General features: G+C 54.8%; 3 protein-coding genes across 10 annotated transcripts; 2 read left to right on the forward strand and 1 right to left on the reverse strand.

Annotated features, from left to right (window-relative positions):
- The first annotated feature begins 10 nt into the window (after nucleotides 1-10).
- On the forward strand, nucleotides 11-2,980 carry Foxh1 (forkhead box H1). The gene is made up of 3 exons (XM_021659251.2): nucleotides 11-1,547; nucleotides 1,816-1,920; nucleotides 2,030-2,980. Exons 1-3 carry the CDS (start codon nucleotides 1,194-1,196, stop codon nucleotides 2,864-2,866), a joined length of 1,296 nt encoding a protein of 431 aa, XP_021514926.2. The 5' UTR covers nucleotides 11-1,193; the 3' UTR covers nucleotides 2,867-2,980.
- On the reverse strand, nucleotides 2,981-10,999 carry Kifc2 (kinesin family member C2). 4 transcript variants are annotated; one of them, XM_060389199.1, is made up of 19 exons: nucleotides 10,859-10,999; nucleotides 10,129-10,186; nucleotides 9,810-9,891; nucleotides 9,518-9,666; nucleotides 9,284-9,422; nucleotides 9,030-9,175; nucleotides 8,865-8,930; nucleotides 8,651-8,779; nucleotides 8,178-8,255; nucleotides 7,951-8,065; nucleotides 7,764-7,873; nucleotides 7,164-7,272; nucleotides 6,895-7,058; nucleotides 5,033-5,137; nucleotides 4,822-4,943; nucleotides 4,602-4,725; nucleotides 4,382-4,511; nucleotides 4,038-4,294; nucleotides 2,981-3,965 (listed from the first exon to the last, which is right to left on the reverse strand). In XM_060389199.1, exons 4-19 carry the CDS (start codon nucleotides 9,590-9,592, stop codon nucleotides 3,720-3,722), a joined length of 2,115 nt encoding a protein of 704 aa, XP_060245182.1. In that variant the 5' UTR covers nucleotides 9,593-9,666; nucleotides 9,810-9,891; nucleotides 10,129-10,186; nucleotides 10,859-10,999; the 3' UTR covers nucleotides 2,981-3,719. The 4 variants fall into 4 exon arrangements, with proteins under 4 accessions (XP_060245182.1, XP_021514717.1, XP_021514715.1 ...); XM_021659042.2 differs by lacking the exon at nucleotides 10,859-10,999 and having other exon boundaries at nucleotides 7,818-7,873; nucleotides 10,129-10,335; XM_021659040.2 differs by lacking the exon at nucleotides 10,859-10,999 and having other exon boundaries at nucleotides 10,129-10,262.
- On the forward strand, nucleotides 10,968-25,033 carry Zftraf1 (zinc finger TRAF-type containing 1). 5 transcript variants are annotated; one of them, XM_021659281.2, is made up of 4 exons: nucleotides 11,128-11,697; nucleotides 21,566-21,804; nucleotides 22,395-22,606; nucleotides 24,221-25,033. In XM_021659281.2, exons 1-4 carry the CDS (start codon nucleotides 11,605-11,607, stop codon nucleotides 24,610-24,612), a joined length of 936 nt encoding a protein of 311 aa, XP_021514956.1. In that variant the 5' UTR covers nucleotides 11,128-11,604; the 3' UTR covers nucleotides 24,613-25,033. The 5 variants fall into 5 exon arrangements, with proteins under 5 accessions (XP_021514946.1, XP_021514941.1, XP_060245183.1 ...); XM_021659258.2 differs by lacking the exon at nucleotides 11,128-11,697 and adding an exon at nucleotides 13,812-14,310; XM_021659271.2 differs by lacking the exons at nucleotides 21,566-21,804; nucleotides 22,395-22,606; nucleotides 24,221-25,033 and adding exons at nucleotides 10,968-11,103; nucleotides 11,889-12,649 and having other exon boundaries at nucleotides 11,476-11,697.
- Nucleotides 25,034-26,313: the final 1,280 nt, after the last annotated feature.

Here is a 26,313-nt window from a genome sequence, read left to right on the forward strand (position 1 = left end):
GAAGGGCAAGTGTTCGGGTGTTCCGGGAAGCGTAATCTTTATCTTAGTCTTTGATAGAAGAATAGGAGCCTTGAGGGAACAGCATGTACCAGAGGGTGGGCAGCAGTTTGGGTCATGGTAGGTCCTAGGACACTATGGTCAGGAAGAAGCGATCAGACCGAAGAGCCAGGCTTCTAAGCAAGGAAGGACCAGTGGAAAATGAAAACCTCAGACTTGTAGAAGAGAATGACTTTCTTGCTGAATAGGGCTGAGGTCAGGGCTATTTGCCTGGTGAGACACAGAAACCCTCAGCGAGAGCCCTGAGAAAGGAAAGCAGAGGGGCAGGAGGTGATAGGATTCCAGAGGAAGATAGATGAAGACTGAAAGAAGAGTCCGAAGATAAGATCACAACCCAGGCAGGGCTAGGAAAGCCAGGAGAAGTGAAGTCCCATGGTGTCCATCCTCCATGTTTGCCTCCACTCCCTCCTGCACTCATGCTTGTACCTTCGATGGTATGACGAGGAGTTGCTGCAGAGGAGAAGATGAATTCTTGAAGTGTTTAGGACTGATGTATGTCTGGGCTCTGACACCAACCTCTGCATCAGTGCCCTGATTCAGACCCTCGTTGCAAACCTGCCCACTTTAGTAGCCAGGAGAACTTGGATGAAGTTTGGAGCTTAGGTGCTGACTGAGCCCAAGGGTAGAGCCACCAATTAGATAGCCAAGGAAGACGTAGGTGCCCATATGGCTCCTATAGCATACTCCTGGAAAAATCACTTAAGTCTCTGTGTCCTCTTGCTTCTGGGGACAGTCTCTATGCCTGAGAGACTGAGGTCGGCAGTCTGTTTGTTGTATCCTCTGAGCCACCCCCCCACCCATCAAGTCTGGGTTGCAGATCCCCACCCTAGGGCATGACTTCTTCTGATTGCTTTGTCTTGAACTCCTGGGAGTTCCCCATCCCTCCCAGGGTAGTTTGAAGAAGTCACTTTCCATCTGTTAAATGGGAGCTAGGGACCTGACCCAGGCAGATAAGGTATCCTGAGGTAGACCTCTTTTAAGAGCTTTTCCTTCCAGGTTATAGGGAATGGCCGGGCACCCAGAGGCAACCTGGGTGTGGAGACTGATTTCAGGAGGCCACCAAAAGTCCCCACTGGAATCTTAACTGCCCTCCCCTCCAAGATTAACTGAAACTTGCTAATTGTGGCAACCCTCACATGTTCCCCTCCCCCACCGCCTCTTCCTCTCACCCCTCCCCCTTTCATCAGAATGATAAAGAAAGGGCCTGGCCTGACTGTCCCAGCATGGCCTCGGGCTGGGACCCAGCCTCAACACACAGTCCGTCTACCCTGAGCCCTCGGTTAGGCCAGGCCCCAGCCCAGGGCTGCCTTCCTTGCATGGGGCCTTGCAACAACTCTCATCTGAGGCCTCCAGAGGCAGAGTCTCCTTCAAAGACCCTCAAGAGGAGGAAGAAGAGATACCTACGGCATGACAAGCCCCCTTACACCTACCTGGCCATGATCGCCTTGGTAATTCAGGCTGCACCCTTCCGGAGGTTGAAGCTGGCCCAGGTGAGAGGTTCCCTCATACTTGCGGGTCATTACTATCCCAGACCTGTTCCCCGCTTACTATAAGCCCAGGCTTGACCTCTACCTAGTCCACTGATCCTTGCTAGTGAGACCGGTCCTAAGGCCCTTCTTCCATAACCCCCACCCACTCTGCCTTTCAAGCCCAGAAATCTGTCGCCCTGAGAAGGGGTGCCCTGGGGTCAGCTGTTGGGGAGGTAGAAGGTACTGCTCCTAGCCCCGTCTCACCGTGCCAAACACTGCCTGGTTTCAGATTATCCGTCAGGTCCAGGCAATGTTCCCCTTCTTCAAGGACGACTATGAGGGCTGGAAGGACTCCATCCGCCACAACCTTTCCTCTAACCGGTGCTTCCATAAGGTGGGGTGGTCGATGGTCAAACCCGGGAGGCGGGGAAGGAGAGGTATGGGCGCGGAAACCCCCCTAACCTCTGGGTGGGACAGCCACACCCAAGCCGACCACTCTCTAGGTGCCCAAGGACCCTTCAAAGCCCCAGGCCAAGGGCAACTTCTGGGCGGTGGACGTGAGCCTGATCCCAGCGGAGGCGCTGCGCCTTCAGAACACTGCCTTGTGCCGGCGATGGCAGAACCGGGGTGCACACAGAGCTTTCGCCAAGGACCTGAGCCCCTACGTGCTCCACGGCAAGCCTTATCGGCCACCCAGTCCCCCTCCTCAGTCCAGGGAGGGTTTCAGCATCAAGTCACTACTAGGGGACCCTGGGAAAGAATCAACGTGGGCCCAGCAGCCTGGGCTAGCTGGACAGAGCAGCCCAGCTCAGGCAGGCACCTGGTCTACGAGGGAAGAAGGGGTGTGCACTGTGCCCTCTAACTCCTCCTCTGAGAAGCCTCTGTGGCCCCTCTGTTCCCTTCCAGGGCCCACAGGAGTAGAAGGGGAGAGTTCCCAAGGGGAAGTCATCAGGCCTTCTCCCCTTTCCACAGAGCAAAGCACCTGGCCCCTCCACTTACTTCAGGGTTCCCCAGATCCCACGGGAATGTCCAGGAGGGGGAGCAGAGCTTCCTTGTGGGGACAGCTACCCACCTCTTATTTGCCCATCTACACTCCCAATGTAGTAATGCCCTTGGCCACACTACCGCCCACCTCTTGTCCCCAGTGCCCATCTTCAACCAGCCCAGCCTACTGGAGCGTAGGAACTGAATCTCAAGGGTCCCGGGACCTCCTCTGTGATCTAGATTCCCACTTTCAGGGAGCACCACCCAACAAGAGCATCTATGACGTGTGGGTCAGCCACCCTTGGGACCTGGCTGCTCCTGCCCCAGCCTGGCTCCTTTCCTGGTACAGCCTTTGATATTTCAGGGCAGACAGGGGCTGCTTCTTTCTTCCACCCATAAATATCATTTTGATAAAGAACCAGAGCTAGGAGCATGTCGACAGCAACAGCTTTAAAACACCAGGCACAGCCTTGCTGAAAACCCACAGCTTTAATGGGGTTACTCCAAAAAGGGGTTGCCTCTGCTAGGTATGACAGGTCTGGCCAACCATGCCTTTGACTCTCCCACACACAGAAGCAGGGCTCAGCCTAGGGCAGTGCTTCTTTCCTTGATCCCACCTTGTCAGGCCCTCATCTATCCATCCCTCTGTCACCACACCTTCCTGGCTCCAGGCTGGGGGAGGGAGAGCCAAAAGTGGGTCCAGTGTGAAGTCTTGCCCTCCCACAACTGCCCGCGTTGGAGGTAGCACCTTTTGGGGAAGGGGTTAAGAGTGAAAGACAGGACCCCTACATGATTTGGGTATGATGGATGTAGGGGAGAGATTAACAGTAAAGAAATTTACAACATTTTGATTCCGAGTCTGATATTGGGGGCAGGGTGGTGACTTGGGAAACCACTTGATCTGGGGTCTGGTTCCTGCAGCTCTGCATCCCCTGCTGTGTGCTGTGATAAGGGCAAATGGTGATAAGGGGAGAGCTAAGGGCCTGTGGCCCAGCTGGGGGTGGAAGGGTGGAGGCAATCCTTTCTCCAAGCATAACACGCCCCGGCCAGATCAGGAAGGGGAAGCTGTGGGACTCTGAGGGGGCAGTGAGGGCCCAGAGTTTTTCTTCCTTAAGGTTGACCTATGAGGTGGGGAATAGGAACTTCCCTGCTGCCTCTGCCAGCAGAGGTTGTGTTCCCAGGCCTAGTTTGAAGGGCTTTGACCCAGATCTAGGGAGGCAGGGCCCCGAGAGTCAAGCCTGAACAGCTGTTGGGGCTGGGACTCGGAGGGCTGCCCGGAGACGGCGTAGGGGTGCAGGAAGTTCCAGTGAGTGGGGTGTCCGTACTGAGAGAAGAAGGGGTTCCTGAGCGAGGGGCCCTTCGGCGCCGTGCTGGCCCCAGCTCCACTTGCCCCACTCGCTCGGCAAACTTGAGCGAGCAGATGGTCTCTCCGAGATCTTCCGTCCTCGTGGATATCTACAAGAGAGGTGCACTCGTACACAGCCCAGGCGGGTAGCGCCTCAGGCATGTACCAGCCCAGGGACCCACCTGCAAGAGCAGAACCGCAGTGGTGCCGGCACCGAGCGCCGGCTGGAGCAGGCGTGTAAGCTGTGAGTCTCGGAAGGGCACGTGGGGTCTCCGAGCTCGGAGCGCGGCCATCACTCCTCCCAGCGCTAGCAAGGAGCGGTTGATGGCCTGGGCCTCCCGCAGACGCCGGGCGCCATTCGGGTCTCTCTGCGGGGTGCTGGCCACCCCTGCTTTCCACACGCGCTCAGATCCTGCCAAGTCCACTAGGTGCAGCGTGCCTGCAGGTGCAAATGAACCCGATGTGGAGGGAGATCTCCAGTGAGCCGGAAACCCAGCAGGACTGAAGTACCATCGGTGCACAGTACCTGTGGTACCCTGGGCTCGAGGCGGAGAGGTGGCGCGTAAAGTCAGCGTAACTAGGGCGTGGGACCGTGAGCTGTGCTGGTTCATGACAGTGGCTGCTGTGGCTCTGTTGCTCCTCCCCAGACTCAGCATCTGGAGAGTACACCATCAGGACTAATCTGGCATACACATAGTCCCTACCCCGAGGTGGGAACAGACAGGGGCCCAGGAGGGCGGCCTTACCTGGTGCAGGGTTTCCAGGTTAGGTACGTCCCAGTGTGTGAGGCCAGCCACTTGAATTCCCCCTTGCCCTGCCGGTCCCTGCCTCACGACCAGGCGCTCTGGAGGCCCCGTGGCTAGAAGGTCCCTGTTGAGAAAGGGTGGGATTGATTCTATGGATTCTAGAAATGGCTACAGAAGCCTGGGCCGGGGGCAAGGAGAAAGCCGCCCACGCATCCCTGACCTGACTGCCTCGTTGTAGATCTCCACCATGCTGAGGGTCACATGGTGGTGCCCTCCAGTCCCCATCTCCCGGAACAGCAACTGCAGTGCCCTAGGAGCTATGCCAGGGTCCTCGGGTGGGCCCTGAGGACAGTGTGCAGTGCCACATTGGACTCTCATACAGACCCCCGAGTCTCCCTACCCCCCACCCCCAAGTGTAAGCTCCCACCTACCTCCATGCTGTAGGTTTTCCCAGTCCCGGTCTGACCATACGTGAAGATGCAGACACTGTACCCCTGGAGGCAGGACAACACAGCAGGCTCTAGCTGCCTGAAGACCTGGGGACAAAACACAGGCGGGAGAAGCATCCTCAGTCCTTCCCTATTCCTGGTTCAAGGCCTGGGCGGGGAGTAAGTGCAGTCAGCAAACTGAGCAAAGTGTAACTCCCCTGAGAAGAGCTCCCCTTCCTTTACATAGCAGGTGCCCTAAGAACTGGGCGGGGGGGGGGGGGGATAACAAAAAACAGCAGCCTGGCAGAGAATATAGAGTCCCGAAGACCAGCTAGGAAGTTCTGGGGTACGGGGAACTGGGGGAAGGGTGGTCAAGAGCTTAGACACCAGGGCTGGACTTCCAGGTTAAAACCTGAGATGACGAGAAGCCAAGTACCGACCATCCTTTCTATGCTCTGCTGGGTCATTTCCTCCTGTGGCGACTAATGGAAATGTGTGCTGGAGAACCTCCGCGGTACTTGACAAGAAAATAATAAATCTAAATGGAAAATGGTGGCACGTGCCTTCAATCCCAATTCTCAAGAAGCAGAGGCAGGCAGATCTCTGAGCTCTAGGCCAGCCTGTCTACATAAGCTAGTTCCAGGCCAGTGACAGATACACAGTGAGACTCTATCTTAAATTTCTAATTAATTAATTAATTAAAAATTTTAACACTCCCTCCCCCCCAAAAAAAAGGCCAGGAGGGCCTCTGTGGGTATAGCAGATAGTGACTAGGCTATAGAAACCAGGCTCCTCGAAGTAGCTGAGGGAGACATGGGGTTGAACCATTCAACCTGTTGGACAGAACTGGTGTAGACACAGCAATAGCCAACACAGCATGGCCAACTTGTATACCAGAAGGTCCTTAGAGATGGCGTGGCTGTCACTTCTGATTGATGACCATATAAACAATGTCTAGGATTACCAGCATGAGGATGAACTTTTGAGGATGAAAAGTTCAGGACGGAGTGGTAAAAAAATGGGGACTACAGGGGAGATACATTTGGTCCAGTGTGTTAGGCTGATGACCCAGTCCAGGCTGCCCAGAGTTCTGTACACAACTGTAGGGAGCTGTGCATGGCTGCAGTGTGGGGTGGGAGATGATGCCAGGGGAATGAATAGGACAGACAGAGGCAGGTGGGAAGTTAGTCAGGGGTGAGTCTGTCCCTGCTAGACACTATGTTATACTGTCTCTGTGAGACCAGCAGGTAGCCTGGGTCTTCATTGGCAGCTCTGTCCCTTACCTAATCCCTTCTCAGCTCTGAGCCTCCATTTCAGTCACAGAAGCTCCAGCAGCACAGTTTATGTGCAAATGGAGGCCGTGTGTGAAGCAAGGTGGGGTAGGCTGCATTTCCACTGGTGTCTGGCCGAAAAAGAGGGAAGAGGAGGATCGTGGCGGGGCAATGGGGGAGCACTGGGGTTGCCCTGATCACTTGACAGCTATCCTCCCACCTGACCTGCCTTAGGGTCACAAATCAAGTAGAGGCTCTGCCTTCACAGATGGGTAGAGCCTGGATCGTAAGGAGGGTGAGGCTCCAAGCTATCACCCATAGGATCACAGCCCTGCCTTCACCATTGTAGCACCCATCCATGCTCTGCAGCCATTTCTACGCAAGCAGGGACTCACCGTGGACAGGTTCGTTTTCCTTAGCACTCAGCAGTGCAGCCAATCCTACATCCAAGGACTCTCAATTGGCTCCCTTCCCTGATGGAGCCCAGCCTCCCACCTTCTAGGTATTCAGACAGGCAAGGAAGAGGGAATGGGCCTCTTCTGGACTCAAGGGACTCTGAGGAAGGGTCAGGACAGATGCAAAGGTGACTGTCACCTCCTCCTGGCTGGCATCTGGAGAAAAGACCCAGTCCAGGCGAAAGCGATGCTGGCGCCCTCGGTAGCAGGTGGTAATGGTCCCCCCTTGTCCAGGCTCCACGCTCACCAGGCTGGAAGGTATCCCTTCAGCTGGTCTCAGCCGACACAGAACACGAATATTCCCTGCATTGGGGACCACAACAGCAGATTGCCTCCTTAGCCTTAAAACAAGAGAGCTCTTCTTCCATCCTATAGTCAGTGCTGCTCCATTCCCAAAGCCAATCTCACCCTTGAGTTCCAAAAGCCGCCCTGAGCATCCAGCTGGGGGTTCCTGCTGCCCTTCCGGGGGCTGAGTCTTAGCCCCTCCAGCTGACAGAGCCCCAAGGGCCCAGGATACCTGTGAGGAAAACAAAGGCAACTCCTAGTGAAGTGGGGTGCAGAGAACAATACAAGAAGTTGTAGTGGCATACAGCGTTCAGTGGGTATAGACCCCTGAGGGCACCATCCAGTGGGTCTGAAAAGAATCTAGGAATCAAAAAAAAAAAAAGAATCTAGGAATCATAGGCAAGAATATTCCTTCTGTCTTCCATCCTTCTAGGCTTCTCAGCAATTGTCAGTTTTCACAGTACTCAAATGAGGACACAACCAGGTAGCGGTGGACCTCTGAGTTGGAAGCCAGCCTGGTCTACAAAGTGAGTTCCTGGACAGCCAGAAATATACAGAAACCCTGTCTCAATGCCTACTACCAATAAACAAACAAACAAACAACCCGAGGATACTCTGAGTCACTCAGAAATTATTCAACTACTGACCCACTGGTACAGGTATCTCCTGAGGGATGGGAAGGGAAAACATTAACAACAAGGGAGGCTCCCCTGGGATCCTGACCTGGCCCTGGGCCTCACTCAGCGAGCCCTGACAACTCTGAGTAAAGGTGCTGACCAGTCCTCGAAGGTCTCCACAGCCCTGGCGCAGGCTGGCCATCCGTGCCCGAAGTCCTAGAGAAAGAAGGCCATTGAGAAGAAAAGAGCAGATTCCAGAGCTTTCCCAGAAACCATTTTCTCCTAGCCCTTACCTGCCAGCTGTCCATGAACTTGCTGCAGCTCCTGTCTGCAGTTCTGTTCTGTCTCCTGCTGGAGCTTCTGGAGAGCCCCTCGAAGGCCCTGCAGCTGCATCTCCTGGACCCCCAGCTGTCCTTCCCAACCCCCACTTCTGTCACTGACGAAAGCAGGCACCAGGCCCTTCCCCAGACTTCACCTCCCATCTTCCCATCCCTCCTTATTCCTGGGTCCCCTTGCCCACCTGGACTCGCAGAGCTTCTGTGGTGTCCTGGGCCTCTTGAAGCTGGCCCTGCAGCTCCAACAGTGCCCCCGCTTCCTCCTGTAGGAGAGTGGGAGCCAGGTGGGCCATAGAGCTAAATGGATACTCAGGAAAGGGTATCCTATGGTTCCATTTCACTCACAAACTCAAGGCCAAATCAAAGTGGCAAGAATGGCTGAACCCATGACACCCAACTCTGTGGCTCCCTGTCCCAGTCTCTCTGCTCTCCTGAGGTCACCCAGAGAGACCAAGAATGAGGTGGGAGTGTGTTTAGTGAGCGTCAGCCTCACTGATGGGGCTACCCTGCAAACACCATCCCAGAGTTTGTCCATGGTTAGAGATGGACCCCTACTAAAGCAAACACAAAGTCCTGAGGAGGTTTCGGTACAGTTGCTGGACACCAGGTGTACAGGAGCCTAGACTGCAGATACACCCACAGGCAAACAGCAGAGTACCTGTGGAGCTCTGGTGAGGGGGCCAGGGCCCCAGTGCAGCAGGAGGTCCCGGGTAAGGCTCAAGCTCTGTTTCAAGGCTTCATTCTCCAGTGTGAGGTGCTGAACCCTTTTCTCTGAATCTGTCACCCCCTGACAGAGAGGGCCATCATCAGGACCCACCTGAAATTCCCTTGGCGTTCCAGCCTGTTTCCTACACCCACCCCAATAGCCTCACCACTCCGAGACGAAGTCTACTCAGCTCCTCTTCCTGCTGCTCCAACTGCTGTCTCAGCTCTTCCAGCTGTGGGGGAGTCAGGGACAGGATGGAATTCCTCTTTGGATCTCACACCTACCTGTGAGTGTGAGATCTTACAGTCCCTGCTGCTCCTGATTCCCTTACCTGTCCAAGAATAAGCTCTTCCAACCGCTGCCAAGCTCTCTGCTCCTCCTCCAACTGGGGAGGCTGATGTTCCTGGGTCTCATCCCTTGGTACCTCATCCACGATGGGAGTGGGTTGAGAGGAGCTTTCTTCATGTGACAGAGAGCCTGGAGAGGAGTGAAGCTAGTTACAAGAAAGGAAAGGTCTGGCCTAGAGAGCAGAACCAATTCTAATAGATCATGCTCCTTCCATAAACAATGATACTCTTTACAAACCATCTAGAGTGGAGGGCTGCATTGGGCAGGCTGGCTGAGTCCCCTGGAGCAGGGCCTGCCTCCCCCTGGGGCTCCGTGTCCATGCTAGAAGGGCCAAGAGCTGACTTGTTACTGTCAACAATGGGGGAACCTCACCAGGCTGTGAAGGAAGTAAGAATCAAAGTCGAGGGATTGGGAATGTGAAGAGCGCAGAGGCCAGGGAAGGGAGTAATTGCTGGAGACTGTGAAGCTCACCTTGCCCACGTCGGGAGGAGTCCCGCAACTCTCTTCTGCCCCCAGCTGGAGGGAGAGGAACTCAGCAAGGCGCATGAGTGCCTCTTCCAGGGACACCTCGGCTGCTCCGCCCTCGGCTCCTTTAGTACCATCCTCAGATTCTGAGCAGCCTTTGAGGCCAAGTAGTGGAAGGAAGAAGCATTCCGTACCGCTGGATGGAAGGGAAGCCTTTCTCCCTCCCAGTGAGGTCACAGCACTCCAACTGCAGGGCTTCCCCCAGACCCTTCCCCAGCAGCTCCTGGCATGTACCTACCTGCCAGGCTGTTCAGCTCGGTCCACAGTTCTGACGTAAACTGATCGGGGCGGCGACGACCCCTAGGTTTGCCGCCGCTTCCCTGCGAAGAGAGCATAGAGCGCCTGTGAGTGTGCTGGCAGCATATGGCTATCCTGAAATGGGCCAAGGGGTTGGAGCTGAGGTCTATGACCCCAACACCTAAACAGACAAAACTGGTCTCGGAACAGCCCTATTCCCCAGAGCCAGTGCCTAAGGACATAAAGCTGCACAGTTCGGCCACGACCGGATCTCAGAATGACGGTGGTAACCGACCGTGCTGCAGGCCCACTTCGCTCACCTGGGAGGGGTCCCCGGCGTCCGCGGCCGCAGCAGCCCCGCCATTCCTGCGGAAAAGGCTGTAGAAGATGTAGATGAGCAGGGAGTAAAAGGCATACATGGGGGCGCGGGGCGGCAGAGAGCACCTCTTCGCGCCGCCCCGCGTCCCCGCACCAGGACTCCGCACCCGCCCGCCGCAGTGCCCATGCGCATGCTCGCGGCGGCCGCCCCCACGGACGATCTTCCGCGGGCGGAGGGCGCGCACGGAGGGGCGACCGCGGGGAGCTGCACAACCTGTCCTTTAAGGCTCTGTCAAACGTTTTTAGTCCCCCGTTTCGCAAAAAGTGGGCAACGAGCAAAGAGCTCCAACGGTTTTCCAGCTTCTCCTGGGAAACCCGCGGAGAGCCCACCGAGGTAGGCGCGCACCGACCGAGCCTCCGGCGCACAGGTGTACACCTCTCCGCCCCCACCTCCCGTAGCCCAGCCCAGACCCCACCCCTCCCCGGCAGCCCGACCCGGTCCCGCCCAGACCTCCCCTTCGGTCACCTCGCCCCTCCCACAGCCAGGCAGCACTCTTTCGAAGCCCCACCCCGCCTGGACTCCCAGCTCCGCCTAGACCCCCCTCGAAGCGCCACCCCTCCTCTCGCAGAGCCTACCCTTCGAGAGCCCCGCCTACGTCTCCGCCTCAGACCCTGGACCCTGCGCGATCCCGGGGCAGGAGCCAACCTGTACTGAAGCCTAGTAACTCATACCTTTAATCCCAACACCCGGAGACAGGCAAGCGGGTCTCTGCGAATTCGAGGCCAGCCCGGTCTATACAGAGAGCTCCAGGACAGCTAGGGTTACAGAGAGACACCCTATCTAAGCCACAAACCGGTACTGAACATCTTCTGGTTCTGACCTCCACCCTTCCAGCCCCACCCCTCTCTAGAGCCTCCCACGGCCCTCCACAGGCCCCGCCCCGCCGCTCTAGCCGGAGCTCCTCTCGTTGGTGAAGGTAAGCGGACAGCCCCGGGTCGGCTCCCCGGGAGGGCGGGCTAGGAGGCGGGGCTGGCTGTTGGAGGCAGGTTCGGGCCTTGAGCTCCGCGTCTCCAGGTGCTGCGCGCTGTCTGTCGCAGGCGACCTGCGCAGCGGCGCCTTCCCCGCCGGCGTGGAAGACCCTGTATCTCCAGGTGCTAGGACTCGGGCCCAGGCCACAGCAAGGGACTGCGCGTCTTGCCGTTCCGAGTCCCTGGCCTGACACCCTGTTTGGGCGCCAAGATTCCAATCCCATTCTCCTTCCCCACCAAGTCACTCCTGTAGGTGAGTCCAGTGACCTCAGGGCTTCCAAAAGATTGGGACTGAGTCTCTTCTGAATGTCTACTCAAAGGTGTCTGGAACTTGAGATTTCCGAAGAGCTTCACTAAAGGACTCCAAATCACCAGCCTCTGTGCATTCTTCTCTGCAAATCTAAAGACTCCTTTCCCATCTCCTCAAACTCACTACTCCTCAAGGTGTCATGGTCTCCAAACCCAGGAGTGAATGGAGCACTGTCCTGTCCCACCTGGTGCTGGCAGGGGTGTCTCTGCATGCGGCGGTGAGCTCTGTACAGGTGAATATTCTTACTCTCACAAACTGTAGATCCCTGCACTAGAAAGAGAGGGGCGGGGCATGGATGAGGCTGGGTCTCCTTGACGGGGGGGGGGAGTGGGGGAGCACACTCTTTCTCATTTAAAAGTGTGACTCCTTTCTCTCCCCCCTCCCCCCCCCCCGTAACTTATCTATCTTTCCCTGTGTCAACAGTCCAGTCGAGGAGCTGCTGCTGGCTTTCTGCTCCAGACCTTTGCTGCCATCGCTATGGTGGCCCCAGGGCTGAACACACAGGAAGACTGTCTTGCTGGAGCTTGGGTTGCCACAGTCATAGGTCTGCCTCTTCTGGCGTTCGATTTTCACTGGGTGAATGGGGACCACTCCTCTGCCAACCTGCTTCTCGGAGGAGGCATGGTGCTGGCAGTAGCTGGTGACCGCCTCGGCCCTGAAGGCTGCTCTGTAGCCGGACAGGCAGTACTGCTGGTGGTTGCGGTGACCATCCTTATCGTAGCTGTTTTCACAGCCAACACTTATGGCATGTGGGGGGGTGCCATGCTGGGTGTGGCAGGTCTCTTAAGCCGGCTGGAAGAGGACAGGCTGCTACTGCTGCCCAAGGAGGACGTCTGTCGTTGGGCCCTAGTTGCAGGCAGTTGGGCCTATTGCCGGGCCCTCCACACACAGCGCCTGCAGTGGGAGTGACCATGGGACTGACACGTGGCAAGACAGGGCTTCTGTTCCAGGGACTGCTTCTGGAGCCTGTCTCTTAGGGATAAGCTTTCCTTTCTCTTAAAGTGGACCAGCTGTACGTTCAAGAATGGGGCAGAGCTTAGGTGCTATCCCTTCTCTAGTCATGCATGTGTGAGAGCTCACCTAAACCACAATGCAACGAACAGCACACTTGGGGCCTGATTCTGGGAGGAACATGGTTGTGAGCCAGAGGCCTGATTTCCAATAAACCTTAGGAATATGCATAAGTATGGGATCTGCTTATTCTTGAGCTAGCTTCCTAAGGCCCCCAGGATATCAGCTGATTTCCCTGAGTAAAGAAGGGGTGCTGTGCTGTAACTAACGTAAGGCATTATTCACCATGGCATTCTGGCAGACTTGCCAAGAGAACTCCAGTGTTGCTGGGCATGGTGGTGCAGGCCTTTAATTCCAGTTGGGAGGCAGAGACAAGAGGATGGATCTCTGTGAGTTCTGACATGGTGAGTTCCAGAATGGCCAGTGCTACATATAGTGAGACCAAAAAAAAAAAAAAAAAAAAAAAAAACAAAACAAAAAAAAGGACACAGTTTTAGGCCTTGGTTTCCTGGGACATAGGAGGTTTGCATATATCCTTGGTGGACCTGGCAGGTGGGCCTCTGGGGCAGTGACCTTCACAAGTTAACGGCTGAGTTAGTAAAGGGCAGAAGAGGGCTCTATCTCAGTGATTCCCAGGAACTGCACATCTTGTCTCTGGACTGACTTGATAACTACCTGTTTGACACCGCCTTGTCTGTGCAAGACACGTCTTACGACTTAAACCCCTCACTTTCCTCTAGGGACCCTTTTCAGCCTCCGGCTCCGGGGCTGGGCCGCAGAGGTGAGTTAGGGAGTATACCCAGCCCTTCGCTGTTCTGCACTTGCATCTTGTTGACCTTTATCCCCTTGCGCAAGAGTGGTGGTCAGTAGGTTTTTCCAGTTCGTGCCCTTCCACTCCAGTCAGCTAGGCCCCAACCTGACGCACGCAAGCCCGAATTTCTGTGGACAATAGCACAGGCACACCCCGACATGGGAGTCGGGGGCGCTTCGTAGTTTTAAGTAGTCCTAAGTCTAGATGCCTCTCCAGACCCCAGAGTGGTTTGTACCCTTCCAGGGGCGCACCCGTACTCCCGGGCCTCGCCGCCACCCCCTCTCCTGGCCAGCCTAGCGGACCCCACCCCCTTCTGTTCATCCTCGACAGTGGGTGGGCCCTCCGGCATTCTCGCTTGTCCATTGGCGGCGGCCGCCATAGCGTCTCGGCCCTCACGGCCCTACCATTGGCTCGCGCGGAGCCCACGTGACCAGGAGGACGAGGGGGCGGTGGTGTGGGGGGGTTCGCAGCGAAAACAAAGATGGCGGCTGCGCCGGGGTTGGTGGCCGGGGAGGCTGCGGGCCGACGCGCGGGCCAGGCCCACTGAGGCAGCTGCACGGTGGGCAGGCTGCGAGGTTGCCGCGGCAGCGAGAAGCCGGCAGGGGCGCGCGGCGACCCTAACTTCCAGCCGGCGAGCGCGCCGGCACCCGCCCGCCGGGCCGGCCGGCCGCGATGTCCGGCGCCGAGGAGGCCGGCGGGGGTGGTCCGGCTGCGGGGCCCGCGGGTGCCGTGCCGGTCGGGGTAGGGGCCGGGCCTGGGGCTGCTGCGGGGCCGGCTGCGGCGGCTCTAGGCGAAGCTGCGGGGCCCGGGATCCCGGACGAGGCGGGCCTGGCCGGTGCTCGGCAGCTGCAAGAGGCGGCGGGCGACCCCGACGCGCCGCCCAAGAAGCGGCTGCGGGCGGCCGAGGCGGCCGAGGCGGCGGCGGCGGCGGTGGCAGCGGGCAGCGGAAAGCTGGAGGAGCGGCTCTACTCGGTGTTGTGCTGCACCGTGTGCCTGGACCTGCCCAAGGCTTCTGTGTACCAGGTAGGGCCGCCGGCCGGGCCCGGCGCCGCGTCGCCTGGAGGCCGGTGGCCGGTGGCCGGGAACCCATCCTATCCAAACATCCACCTCCCAGGCCAGCGAAACCCCCCCTCCTGTGTCGAGGCTCCTTGTCTTTTCTTGCTCTGAACCTCATTTTCTGTGTTTACTTCCCGATCTGAATATTCTCTCTCCACCTTAGATCTTGTCTTCACCTTCTGGTTCCTCCAGGGTGCCCCCCCCCCCCCGACATATTCCAGATCCTTTTCAGCTGACCATGCAGAAATCTGTGAACAGGTGCCCTCCCACCTTTTCTACTGCTCATTAACACTGTCTCTCACTTCTAGACCCCCTGGCTGATGAAGCTTCTTTAGTGGAGATAGGGCCCCAATTTTGGCAGCCACACCCCCCCCCAAGAGTGGCCTTTCATGTCTTTGAACAACTAAGTATATCTTCTTTTGTGCGCTATAGAGAGCCCTGTTTCCTTCTAAAGAAGTGGAAGAAGGGAGGGCCTCTCATCCCTTCCCAGTCTTGATCTGGAGGAACTCACCTGCGACAAACCTTACTGTTTGGGTACTTTCTCCTGCCCCACCTGGCCAGGTTTCCTACCCAGGCCCACCCCACCCATGCCAAGCTGGCTTCCAAGGTTGCCAGGCCATAGGAACTTTGTCTTACCCTTTTCCATGTGAGGACCCAGTGTGTCAGTGGGACTCAGAGTGGGTCTAAGATGGCCTCTCCCAGGTAAAAGAGAGCAATGGGAACTGCCTGTCCACCTTCCTCTGGTCTCTTTCCACCTCAGTTCCCGGCTTCTATGAAAAGCAAAGCAGAGTCCTTGTCAGCTTTCTTTGTACTTACGGTAGCTAAAAGTTTCTGGTGGGGCCTGTTTCCCTGCTTTTCTTTAGACAGAGGACCTGGCTGAGGGCCAGTATAGGTCTAGCCTCTGTAGCTCTTTCCCCACCCTTCTTCGGATCTCCATGTTCTTCCTGCCTTGGCTTGAGATTGTTGAGGGTGGGGGCATGTGGGAGGGGGATCCCAATGACCTGAATGGGACACTCATCCTCTTTCCTACCTGTTAGGCTTGAACCAGCTGGAGGCGCATTTTCCCCAGCTGCTGATTTGAGCACCAGTATTTACCTCTCATTTTAGGGGCCATCAGAACTTTCACACAACCAGCCTTTTTCTTGCCTTGGCTTTTTGTTCCTTCTTAGTGGCAGAGCTCCTCCTTTCCTAGGATTTAGTGAGAGGCCAGCAAGACAGGCCAATGGAAGGAGTTCCCAAGGAATTCAGGGGTTTCCTGGCTGATCCTGGCATGCTGGTAGGCCACATGATACTGGCTCCTGGTCTACACAGAGAGCCACAGTTCTGCTTCTGCCTGGAGTGACTAATGAGACCAGCTGGTTCAAACCAGTCTATACACTGTTAGGAGTTGCTCTGGCTTGGGCATCTGAAGTCAGGCATTTGAGGAGATGTAATAGAGTGGTATAAGTGGAAGGGCTGCCTTCCCAGGTACTGTCCCAGGCTGAAGGTAGCCAGGGCTTGCCTGGGAGCAAACTTCGTGACCCAGAGGAACTAGGGGCCTTGACTTGGATCTCAAAGCTCTGCTGCTAGCCTCCTTCCCACCTCCCCTCTGCTAGAGCAGAGATGTTTCCCTGTCACCTGCAAAAACTGGGAGAATCCTCTAGAATATGTGATTTTGGAAGAGTCTCAGGCAAATGTTGAAACTTTGACTACCCACAGATAATATGTAAAATGGGAGTAAAGCAAGGGGAAGGAAATTTCCTAGTATCTAGGAATGCTGCCAGAAACACTTCATGGCAGTCTCCTGCCATGTGCGGTGCAGCCCTGGAGGCTCCTGTTCCTGTTGCTGTCCCCACCAAGGTACCAGACCACCCTCTCCAGGGTTCTTGCCTAGTCTTTTCAGAGATCTGAACGCAGGTGTCATGGGAATATCTCTGGTCAGGATCCATTGCAGGTCAGCACCTCTGCCTGAGCTCAGCTCTTCTGTCTGCTGCTAGCCTTCTTGTCTAGTTGGTGTCAATGGGCTGTCTCTTTAGACCAGTTTCTACCTTCAGCTTTTGCTGGCAACATTTGCCTGTCCTCAACAGAATACTTGGTTCCGGGCGGCACCAGCCATACTGTGCATTCTATGCTCTGCTGGGGTGAAAAGAAGTGGGAAACCATGCTATGCCTGGCACTGAACTGTGGGGAAAACTCTGTGGGCTTCTGGAGTTGGCTGGGTGCGTGGTAATGAGAGGTTGGTTGGTTTGTTTGGTTTTGGTTTCTCAAGACAGGGTTTCTCTGTAAAGTGTTTGCTGTCCTGGAACTCACTCTGTAGACCAAGCTGGCCTTGAGCTCACAGTTATCCTTCTGCCTCTGCCTCCCAAGTGCTGGGATTAAAGGCGTGCACCACCACTGCCCAGCGTCCATATGCTACCTTTTCGGCCAGAGAAGTACTGCGAAGTGGAAGTGGACAAGAACAGATTCAAGCTGTCTATGTGGGCTTATTCACACCTTTGGACCTGCAGGGCTAATTTCCATGGGCCATAGCCATACCCTGACATAACACAGACTAGGAAATTTGTTCAGGTTCTCTGACCAAGGCCGTCAACCAAGTAGCTCTTATCCTTGGGGCCTGTGTCAAGTGCTGCAGCAGGTACAGCAGATGCATGCTTTGATGTTCTCCGTGTGGGTGTTTGGTATGTCCAGGGCAACTGGCCTAGCAAGGTGTGTAGCCACCTTCCCGAGCCTAGGGTGGACCCTTCCAAAGTCAGGCAAGCACTATGGCAGGTGCCTGGTAGGTAGCATGAAGGCCGGAGGGAAAACCATATAAGAACTTCTAGCTAGTCCAGACTTGGCAGGTGGACAGGCAGTTTGCTGGCTTCCTGTTGTGGATGTATTCATGAGGCCGGAGGGCAATGTAACCAGTGAGTAACTGAACATAGAAGTGCCTTCTCTGGAGGAGCTCCGGCCTGGGATGTTGTAGCCATAGCCCGAGCCCTGACCTCCTTCCCCCAGCTCTCCTGCTACAGTCCTTCGCGTACAGCCCAGTATGGACCTTTGTAAGATAGACACAGCCTTGACCTTTTCCTTAGGTGTCAGCTAGGCTCAGCCCTGTAGCTCTGCATCTGACAAAGATACTGCTTCTTCCTCCCACCCTTCACAAGCTTTTGAGGTCAGGAATCAGTTAAATGGACCTGTGCCGCAGAATTCAGTGGATCCAGCTCTCTCTGGCATGGGCCTAGATGACCTTCTGTGACCAGGACCCAGTGTCATTTGTTCCACTGTTGCTGCTAATTGTTTCCCACTTGAGCTGCCTTCTCTACATCCCTACCTGCCTCTGGGCTTCCTCTTGGGCCTGACTGTAACAAAACCCCAACTCGGGCCTTCTATTCTCCCTTTGACAAGGATTCCCATCCTTTCCCACTCTGCCCCAGAGGATAGTTGGTATATTCTGTTTTTGCCTTTGCCTCTGATCATTGGAGACTGGGTATCTGATTGACAGAAAGCCCAGAAAACATTTGTTCCATCTCTGCTCAAGATCCCTTCTGAGATTATTTGGTGTCCAAGGGCTTTCATATACATGGCCTCAGATCCCCTGGCACTGATGGTGGTGATGGTGATGATGATTATGATGATGTTGCTTCCTCCTTTATATTTATTTTATGTGCATGAGTGTTTTGCCCATGTGTATGTATGTACACCATGTATGTGCCTGGCACCTACTGGTGTCAGAGCAAGGCTTTAAATCCCTGAAACAGGAGTTACAGGATGCCTGTAAGATACAGCAAGAGCTGTTAACTGCTGAGCCAACTCTCCAGCCCCTGATTAGTTCTTTGAGTCAGGAAAAAGCCTAGGGAAAGGACTGCTTAGGTGTCCAAAGACTGTAGGCTTTCTGGAATCTAGGGTTTTGTTTTTGTTTGTGGTGTGTAGGGTGTGTGTGTGTGTGTGTTGGTAGTTTGTTATTGAGTTACTTTTTAAATCTAAGCAGTGTTCATTTCTGAGTAAAAGCTACAATCTGTGGAATTGATGGGCCCCATCTGAGTCCTGGTTATAGCTAACCTACCATGGAAGACTAGAGAAAAAAGCCTCCAGGTGGCTGAGCAGTGCCTTGGTGTTCGTACTTTTGGGTACCAGTGGCTCTATCAAGGGTCTGTCAGTCTGTGATCCCCTGGGCAGGAGGGTAGGATGTTCATATATGGGTCTGGGTAACATCCATACTCTATTTTGGGTTCCCAATGTTAGCCAGGACCATGTTTTCCAGGCTTGAAAGATTCTGACTGACCACAGGGAACTTGTAACCAACTCTAGGTTGTGGAAGGCCCATTTCTAAGACCTGCTCATGACTTAGGAGCAGGACTTCTCCTTAAGCATAGCTATTCCATCTAGCTGCCTCACCCAAATGAGAACCCAGCTCAACTAGGACACTTCTGCCCTGGGCATGCATAGGCGAGGCACCTATGAGCTGCCTACAGGTTAGAAGATGGAAGGGCTAGGTCTTGGATTTGGGGGTATAAAAGCAATAGCTATTTCTGGACCATTTAGAGGATCTTGGGACCTCAGTACCCTGAAGATGGAGCTCTAGAAGCTTTGACATGGATAACTGCAGAGGTAGGATTTGTCCTGAGTCTTTTGTAATCTATGAGTGTCAAGTTTTGCTGCAACACATTGTCGTCGTCCTCCCCCCCCCCAGCATCTGATGCCTGGGAAGAAACTGAGACCTATAGAGAAAAGATAAGTCCAAGACCATGGACTTATGGTCACCATGTTGGTGACCTCTGGGCTGAGGCCTGAGCTCAACCCTGTGAGCTCCAAGTCAGTGTCTGTCATAAGAGGGCCTGGAAAGACCTGCAGCATCATTATGGGTAGAAGTCCAGAGTTTGTGTGGTGGTGACGGGATGGCAGCCTGGCCTGGCCACTGCAGGAGCAGGTTTTTGGAGGTGCCTAGGCACTCAACTAGCACTGTAGAGTGATCTGTGGCCAAGCTTCTGAATAGGCAGTGGGTACAAGTCGGGATAGGTGCAGTCTGTCCAGCTAAGGCTAAATATGGCTGTCCTGGGTTTACTATTTGAAGTTAGGTCTTTCCAGGAAGCTATGGGAAGGCTCCAGATTAGCATGTTATTCATGTAGAGCTTACCTAGAGGCTATCCCTTGAATGGCTACTAAGGGGCTCCAAGTGGGTGCCTTAGCCTTTAGCTGGGCCAGTGTGCTACAGAACATCTTGGGACTTATTCTTCCACTCAGAGCTGAAGTGCTAAGGCCCTGACACCCCACTTTCCCAGTAGTTGCAGACTCCCCCCAGAGGAAAGCAGGGTTAGCAGTACTTCCTTGTGGTATGGAATTGATTTGAATCTGGAATTTGTAGGAGAATGTGCCCTATGGCCAGACCCAGCCCAGGTTCCAGTTGCTTTCAGGGTAGGGAGCAGGAGTGATTCTGAGAAGTAGTGATAGGATTGGCAGCCTCAGCTCCCATCAGGAGGGCCCAGGACTTCTTTTCAAGTCCACCTGGGCTGAGATTCAGAGCAAGTGTCCTCAGCCTGGCTTAGAAACATTGAGAGGATCAGGCTGCAGCCAGGAAAAATACTGTTGCCCCTCTACTCAGGGTGTAAACCCTAAAAGTGACAACAGACCTAGGCCTAGAGCCTCATGTCCAAGCCTCAGGCAGGATGTCACCAGAAAGTGACTAGAGCTATACACACAGTATAGTGGGCCTGCAATGTCCTCGGGAATTTTAGTGCTTGCTTGTGTCTTGCTGAGTGAACTTTTCTTTTTCCTTAAGCAGGGTTCCCCCATATAGTTGAGGGTAGTCCAAAAATCACTTTGTATTTCAAGCTGGCCTCAAACAGTCCTGCCTCTGCCTCCTGAGTTCTGAGCTTACACCAATCCTAGTTCTGGATAGAGTTCTTAGAGGGTGCTATGTGGTCACATCCCACTTCTATGGAGCACCCTGAGAATGCCTCTCTGAAATAGATGAACATTTAACTTTGTATGGTATTCTCTCCTGCCTTCCAAAAGGAACAGTAGTCATTGTCCCAGGACGTCCCCAGGCAGATGGAGGATAAAAGGACTGTGACTTGGACCCTTGATCAGCACCTGCCACATCTATACCCAGCTCCAATCCTAAATCCCTTCCCATTGACTTCTAGGGATAGACACCATGTCCACCTCAGGTAGCTGATGTGTCTGGACCTGGTTCTGGCTAGGCCCTGCCATGTCCTCTTCATCCAGGCTCAGCTCAGGCAGGCTACTCTCCTCATAGTGCATGTTTTAATCTTCAAGAAACTTAGGTTTGGTTGTAGATAATCATGCAGTGCCCTCTGAGGGCATAGATTCCACACTAGGCCTCTATCAATCAGTCTTCAGCATGTAGATTCCATCACCCACTGAGGACCCAGAGAGCCTGCTGAAGCAATAAGATGGCACCTAAGGTTTTAACACTGAGTCCCTCACAGTGTGGAAGCCCACCCTGGCATAGGGTTCTCAGCCCATTCCGTATATTGTGGCACCAAATACTCAGTACATATTGCGTCAGTAAGAGACCTAGGATAAGAGTAATTCCAGCAGTGTGTGTCTGTTTAAGCAAGGAATCCCAGCTGCCAGTTCTGCTCCTGCTGATCCCTTTTAGCAGCTCAGTTCAGTACCAGGTCCTGCCTGCCTTCAACATGAGCCAACGTAGTTTTCTGCCTGCTGTAAGCTCTATGCCATTGGCTCTGGAGCAAGTACCCTCCCTGGTCGAAACTGCAGATTCTCACCTATGTTTATCAGCGAGGGCTGATATAGAGGGGCCAGGGTTGATCTCAGCCCGAGCCACTGCTAGTCTCCACATGAACAGCCTTTTGGAAGCCAAGGGAAAAATGCCCACCTCAGCAGTAACCATGACCCCATGAACAGCTGCTGGCTGGGTGCCCCTGCATGGTCAAGCCAAGAGCCAGTATTCTATAATGGGAAAAGTGGGAAAGCCAGGTTCCAAGCCCAGGTGTGGTCACGTCAGTTGCCTGCCGGGCCTGCTTTAGATGTAGCCAGCACCCCCATGACCTGATGAGACCCTGCTCTTCACAAACCAGAGCTAGCTCTCTTCTGGCATGACAGCTCAAGCAGCTCTCAGTGTTTGCTAAATACTAGCAAGACTTGGGAATCAGCAGGCGCTCCTCACCTAGAGTCCCGCAGGGCAACTGATGTGGCTGGGGCCGGCAAGTGTGGGTGGGCACGTGCGCGTGCAAGTATCCCACAGGTCTGAGCTTCCCCTCCCTCTCCTTCTCCGCAGTGCACTAACGGTCACTTGATGTGCGCTGGCTGTTTTATCCACCTACTAGCAGATGCCCGGCTGAAGGAGGAGCAGGCCACGTGTCCCAACTGTCGCTGTGAGATCAGTAAGAGCCTCTGCTGCCGGAACCTGGCTGTGGAGAAAGCTGTGAGCGAGCTGCCTTCAGAGTGTGGCTTCTGTCTGCGTCAGTTCCCTCGCTCCCTCCTAGAGAGGCACCAGAAAGAGGAATGCCAGGACAGGTAACCATGGTGAAGGTGTGGCCTTGAGCCCTGGGGACCACATCTGCAGCCCAGTGATAACCTTGTAGACCCCAGGTGGTAAGAGCATGCCTTTCTACAGAAGACAGGGTCTGCACTAGTTGCTCTCTGGAGATGATGTTGGCCCTCTAGGATTCTCTGTGGCTATTGGGGTACACCTTTGAAAGGCCCACTACACCAGGATCAGTTCAAAAGCTCTGGAAAGTTTGAGTGAGACTCTTTTGTTTGGCAACTCAGACCCAGCATATAGAAATAGCCACTTGCTTGGCAAGGGCCTGGCACCAAGAGCTTGCCTAATATAAGGCTGTATGGAGTCACTTACTGCCAGGCAGAGAGACATCAGTAGTGGGCACAGGAAGCATGCTGGCTAACAGCTGTAGAGCCTTTTACTCTTTCGGTCTCCTTCAGCCTCTCATGCACATACCTGCACGTGCTCTAAGTGGATGGGCTTACAATTCAGCATGTCCTACAAGGAAGGGTTTGTGCTTGGGCAGAGGTAGTCTCTAAAAGAGTACTGGGCATGGCCATTTGCCCCAGCCACAGACTTGACCACTATTCTCACCTCCTTGCAGGGTGACACAGTGCAAGTACAAGCGTATTGGCTGCCCATGGCATGGCCCTTTCCATGAGCTGACAGTGCACGAAGCTGCATGTGCCCACCCAACCAAGACAGGCAATGAGCTGATGGAGATCCTGGATGAGATGGACCAGAGCCACCGCAAGGAGATGCAGCTCTACAACAGCATCTTCAGCCTGCTCAGCTTTGAAAAGATCGGGTACACAGGTGAGGCACCCCACATTCCCCTGCATGCCACACAGGTGTTGTTCGGGGCTAAAGGGCTTGTAGCCAAGAGCAAGGGTGGCAGTAGGCTCTGGGCAGTGGGCACAGGCTGCGCCGATGGCCAGGCTCTGGACAAGCTCCAAATGGGCAGAGAGATGCTTTGGGGAAGAAGATAGGTTGGAGATTTTGCAGAAAGAGGGGTGCACCTGCATGGCTTTACAGAGGTCCTTCCTACCCGTCCTTTCCCCCCTTGCCCACCACCCCAGCAAGAGGACCCCCTCACTGTATGGGGCTCTAGCTTTACAGAGGTCCTTCCTACCTGTCCTTTCCCCCTGCCCACCACCCCGGCAAGATGACCCCCCTCACTGTATGGGGCTCTACAGATTTGGGATGGTTGGTCTAACTAGAAAATTGGGTATGTTTTGGGCAGTCTGGGAGTCTGGGGCCTTACCTTTGGAGCACGGAACAAGAAGAGCATTCCTTCAAGTCAGGTCCTGTCTGCAGATGTTCACTGAAGGCCACAGGGCCTCCTGAGACTGACAAGAAACTGTTCGGGGACAGGGCTCCAGAACAAGCTGAGGGTCTCAGCTCAGACTATAGAACTGGGAGTGGATGCCCACCAATGAGTAGGCTGGACTGGGCCTATGCTCACTGGATCTCATGGCTCCCAGGCATCTGCCACCAGCTTTGAACAGATCGGGGAGCAGGAGCCAGGCCACAACTTGGGCCAAAGAACAAGAAGCACCTGCTGATACTGGGGCCACTCAGGGAAACTCCATTCCCTCTACTGCTCAGCCTGCAGCAGGTGGCCAGCTCAGAGCGCCCAGGCAGGCTTGGACAGCCAGTCATGCTGTGTTGCCTAGACTAGCCCAAACAGGCCTGAGATGCAAAGAACCCAGGGGCCTGCACCAGCAGAGAACTATGGCTCTTGGTTAAGAGTAGCCTTGGCTGAGCTCATGGCCTGTGGGGTCTGGGTGGGCCAGGCCAAGTGGCTACAGCAGAGGCTGGGTGGGAAGCCCTGTCCATGAAGGAAGGCCCGGCTGCCTAAGAGCCCACACATCCGCAGCAGGACGCGCCAGCCACGGGACTGCAAAGGCAGGTCTGCCTGCTAAGCGACAGCCCCACAGACATCTGGGCAGAATCCACATCACAGTACAACATCGAGGACTTGGCACTCCCCTTGGGCAAGACCAGATACCATGTGCCCACCTGCCGGCTTTTCTGGCAGCTTTGTATCAGAACTAATAAAGTGCACTTGTTCTCAGAACTGTATCCTGTCTGTGTGTCTGCTTACCCCGCCCCTCTGGGGACAGGGGCTGAGGGTAAGGAGGGTGGCTCTGTGGGTTGGCCACACCTGGGCCACGTGGCCTAATGTCCACAGCCTCAGGACTCTCCAGCTAATTGGTGTTAATTCTGTTTGTAGTTGTTCCCCCAAAGCTTATGCACTTCCATTTGCCATAATTGCGTTTGACTTGCCTTGTGACAAGTAGAACACGCTGTCTGGGTAAGTTGCCTTCCTCCCTGGCTGAGCCTGTCCTTGGCCTGTCGGGGAAGGCGCCACCCCCTGGCCCTCCCCCGCACTAACAGTTGGCTGTCTGGCCCTGTCTGTCTCCACAGAGGTTCAGTTCCGGCCTTATCGCACTGATGACTTCATCACACGCCTGTACTATGAAACACCACGGTTCACAGTATTGAACCAGACATGGGTCCTGAAGGCTCGTGTGAATGACTCGGAGCGCAACCCCAACCTGTCATGCAAGCGCACACTTTCCTTCCAGCTACTCCTCAAGAGCAAAGTCACAGCGCCCCTGGAATGCTCTTTCCTTCTGCTCAAGGGGCCGTACGATGATGTGAGGATCAGTCCTGTCATCTACCACTTTGTCTTCACCAATGAGAGCAACGAGACAGACTATGTGCCGCTGCCCATCATCGACTCCGTGGAGTGCAACAAGCTGCTGGCCGCCAAGAACATTAACCTGCGGCTCTTCCTGTTCCAGATACAGAAGTAGGATGGGCCCCGGACACCTGAGGAGCAGAGGGCTGCAGTCCAGTAGTGCTGTCCCACCCATCCCTGGCTTGGCAGCAGCTTCACACAACTATCTGATCGTTTTAGCAAAGGAGGAGAACAAACAAAATCAAACACTGAGAAAGTCTGCATGCGTGTGCAACGGGGTCCCTGCCTCTGGCTCACCTTCCTCCCCTTTGCCTCCCACCTCCTGCAGGCAGCCAGAGGCTGGGCTGACCACAGTGGAAACAGTACTCTGGGCTCCTCAGGTACAGGTGGCAAGGAGGGCAAGAAGCCGACCACCCTTACCCCAGCTCCCATCCTCACATCGAGGTGGCACGGTGGTTCCCTGGCCGGGCTCAGGGTCCCTGGCTGACTTCAGACAGCATATTTGATTGCAATTAAAAAGGCAGCCTTGTTTCCTACTTTCTGTTTTGTTGGAGGGGAAGGCGTGGCCGTGATTGGACTTCATGAGAGATTTGGTTTGGCCTGGTGGTCAGAACCTGCCCTGCCCCTGACACTGCACCTATGTGTGCGTCCCAGGAGAGACTTCAGAGACACTTCCCCTGGCAGTCTTATCAGAGGGGTTGGGACTGAGACCTGGCCAGTAAGCCAGAGAGGGTTGGACTCCCCGAGCCATTGACCACTCAAAGGAAGCAGGACTTGGCTAGTAGGGCTCAGCAAATGTTTTCGGAATGCAGGGTGAAATTCTGTCTCTTCCAGGAAAAAAATTAAGCTACAGGCTCTTTAAGTGATGCAATTTTAGTGAGAAAGAATCAATTTGCTTTACTCAGTAGAGAGGGCCAGGTGTCCTCAGGTTGCCAAGGAGGCAGCCACTGTCTGTGAGACCTGCATTTATAGTGGTGGTGGGGGCACCACAGGACCAAGGCAGAGCAGTGTGGTCTGTTGCCTAGGCAGCGTAGGCCTTTTCCTTGCTAGGCCATTCACAGATGCTCTGAGTAGTGGTTGTAAGCAGAGCAAGTATTAGGGCCTCACAGAATATGGAGTAGCCATGCTTGATAGGGCTAGGCCCTGGTCCTTTCTTCCTTCAATTCCTCAGAGATACTGAGAAGTGTAGGACTTGCCTCCTTCAATCTTTGCTTAGGAGATGAGGCTTTTCTATCATAGCTTTTCGTTGCTTTAATACCAAAGAACTGGTTTCCTCTGCCCTAACCAGACCTTCACATGCCTCTTAGGTAGTTCCTATCACCCCATGCAAACTGCCTGGGCCTGGGCCTGAACTGCCCTGCGCCTTCCAGGCTAAGGGACAGGGTAGCCCTGGCCATGTGGGTGCGAGTACTGATGTTCCAACCTGACATTCAAGAGGGCAAAGGGCTGAGCAATGTGGAGAGACGAACTGTGACACAGAATACAGGCCCCATCTGTTTTCCTGAGCACAACCAGGAATAGGCCAGTGTGGCCCTGCTGCCTTCTCATAGGCTGAAAGTTTTTCAGCACCTTGTTTGGCTTCCTGTGTGGGGCTTGGAGTTCTCTTCTGCAAATGTTGCCTGGCCAGGAGGGTTGGCAAGGCCCATATTTAGCTTCTGCCTACTACAAAGGACCCATGCCAAACTCCAGCACATCCATGGGAGCCTTTGACTCAAATACAGGTCCTAGATCTCTGCCCTAGGGGCAGCTCTTCAAGCATGTTCACCTGGCACAGAGGATCTTTGGAAAAACAGAGGGTTCTCTGGGCATTCCTATA

The sequence above is a fragment of the Meriones unguiculatus genome, chromosome 8, assembly GCF_030254825.1.
Source record: "Meriones unguiculatus strain TT.TT164.6M chromosome 8, Bangor_MerUng_6.1, whole genome shotgun sequence".
In the NCBI taxonomy this organism is placed as follows: Eukaryota; Metazoa; Chordata; class Mammalia; order Rodentia; family Muridae; genus Meriones; species Meriones unguiculatus.

Excerpts from the sequence above, each read along its gene's own strand:
- Foxh1 (XM_021659251.2), top strand. The coding sequence starts at position 1,194 with ATGTTCCCCTCCCCCACCGCCTCTTCCTCTCACCCCTCCCCCTTTCAT. Across the intron at positions 1,548-1,815 it reads GGAGGTTGAAGCTGGCCCAG|ATTATCCGTCAGGTCCAGGC; the intron begins GTGAGAGGTTCC and ends GCCTGGTTTCAG. Across the intron at positions 1,921-2,029 it reads CTAACCGGTGCTTCCATAAG|GTGCCCAAGGACCCTTCAAA; the intron begins GTGGGGTGGTCG and ends ACCACTCTCTAG.
- Kifc2 (XM_060389198.1), bottom strand. The coding sequence starts at position 10,227 with ATGTATGCCTTTTACTCCCTGCTCATCTACATCTTCTACAGCCTTTTC. Across the intron at positions 8,931-9,029 it reads AAGAGCTTATTCTTGGACAG|CTGGAAGAGCTGAGACAGCA; the intron begins GTAAGGGAATCA and ends ACTCCCCCACAG. Across the intron at positions 8,256-8,650 it reads CCCTCACCAGAGCTCCACAG|GAGGAAGCGGGGGCACTGTT; the intron begins GTACTCTGCTGT and ends ACTCTCCTACAG.
- Zftraf1 (XM_021659258.2), top strand. The coding sequence starts at position 13,960 with ATGTCCGGCGCCGAGGAGGCCGGCGGGGGTGGTCCGGCTGCGGGGCCC. Across the intron at positions 14,311-21,565 it reads CCAAGGCTTCTGTGTACCAG|TGCACTAACGGTCACTTGAT; the intron begins GTAGGGCCGCCG and ends CCTTCTCCGCAG. Across the intron at positions 22,607-24,220 it reads TGAAAAGATCGGGTACACAG|AGGTTCAGTTCCGGCCTTAT; the intron begins GTGAGGCACCCC and ends CTGTCTCCACAG.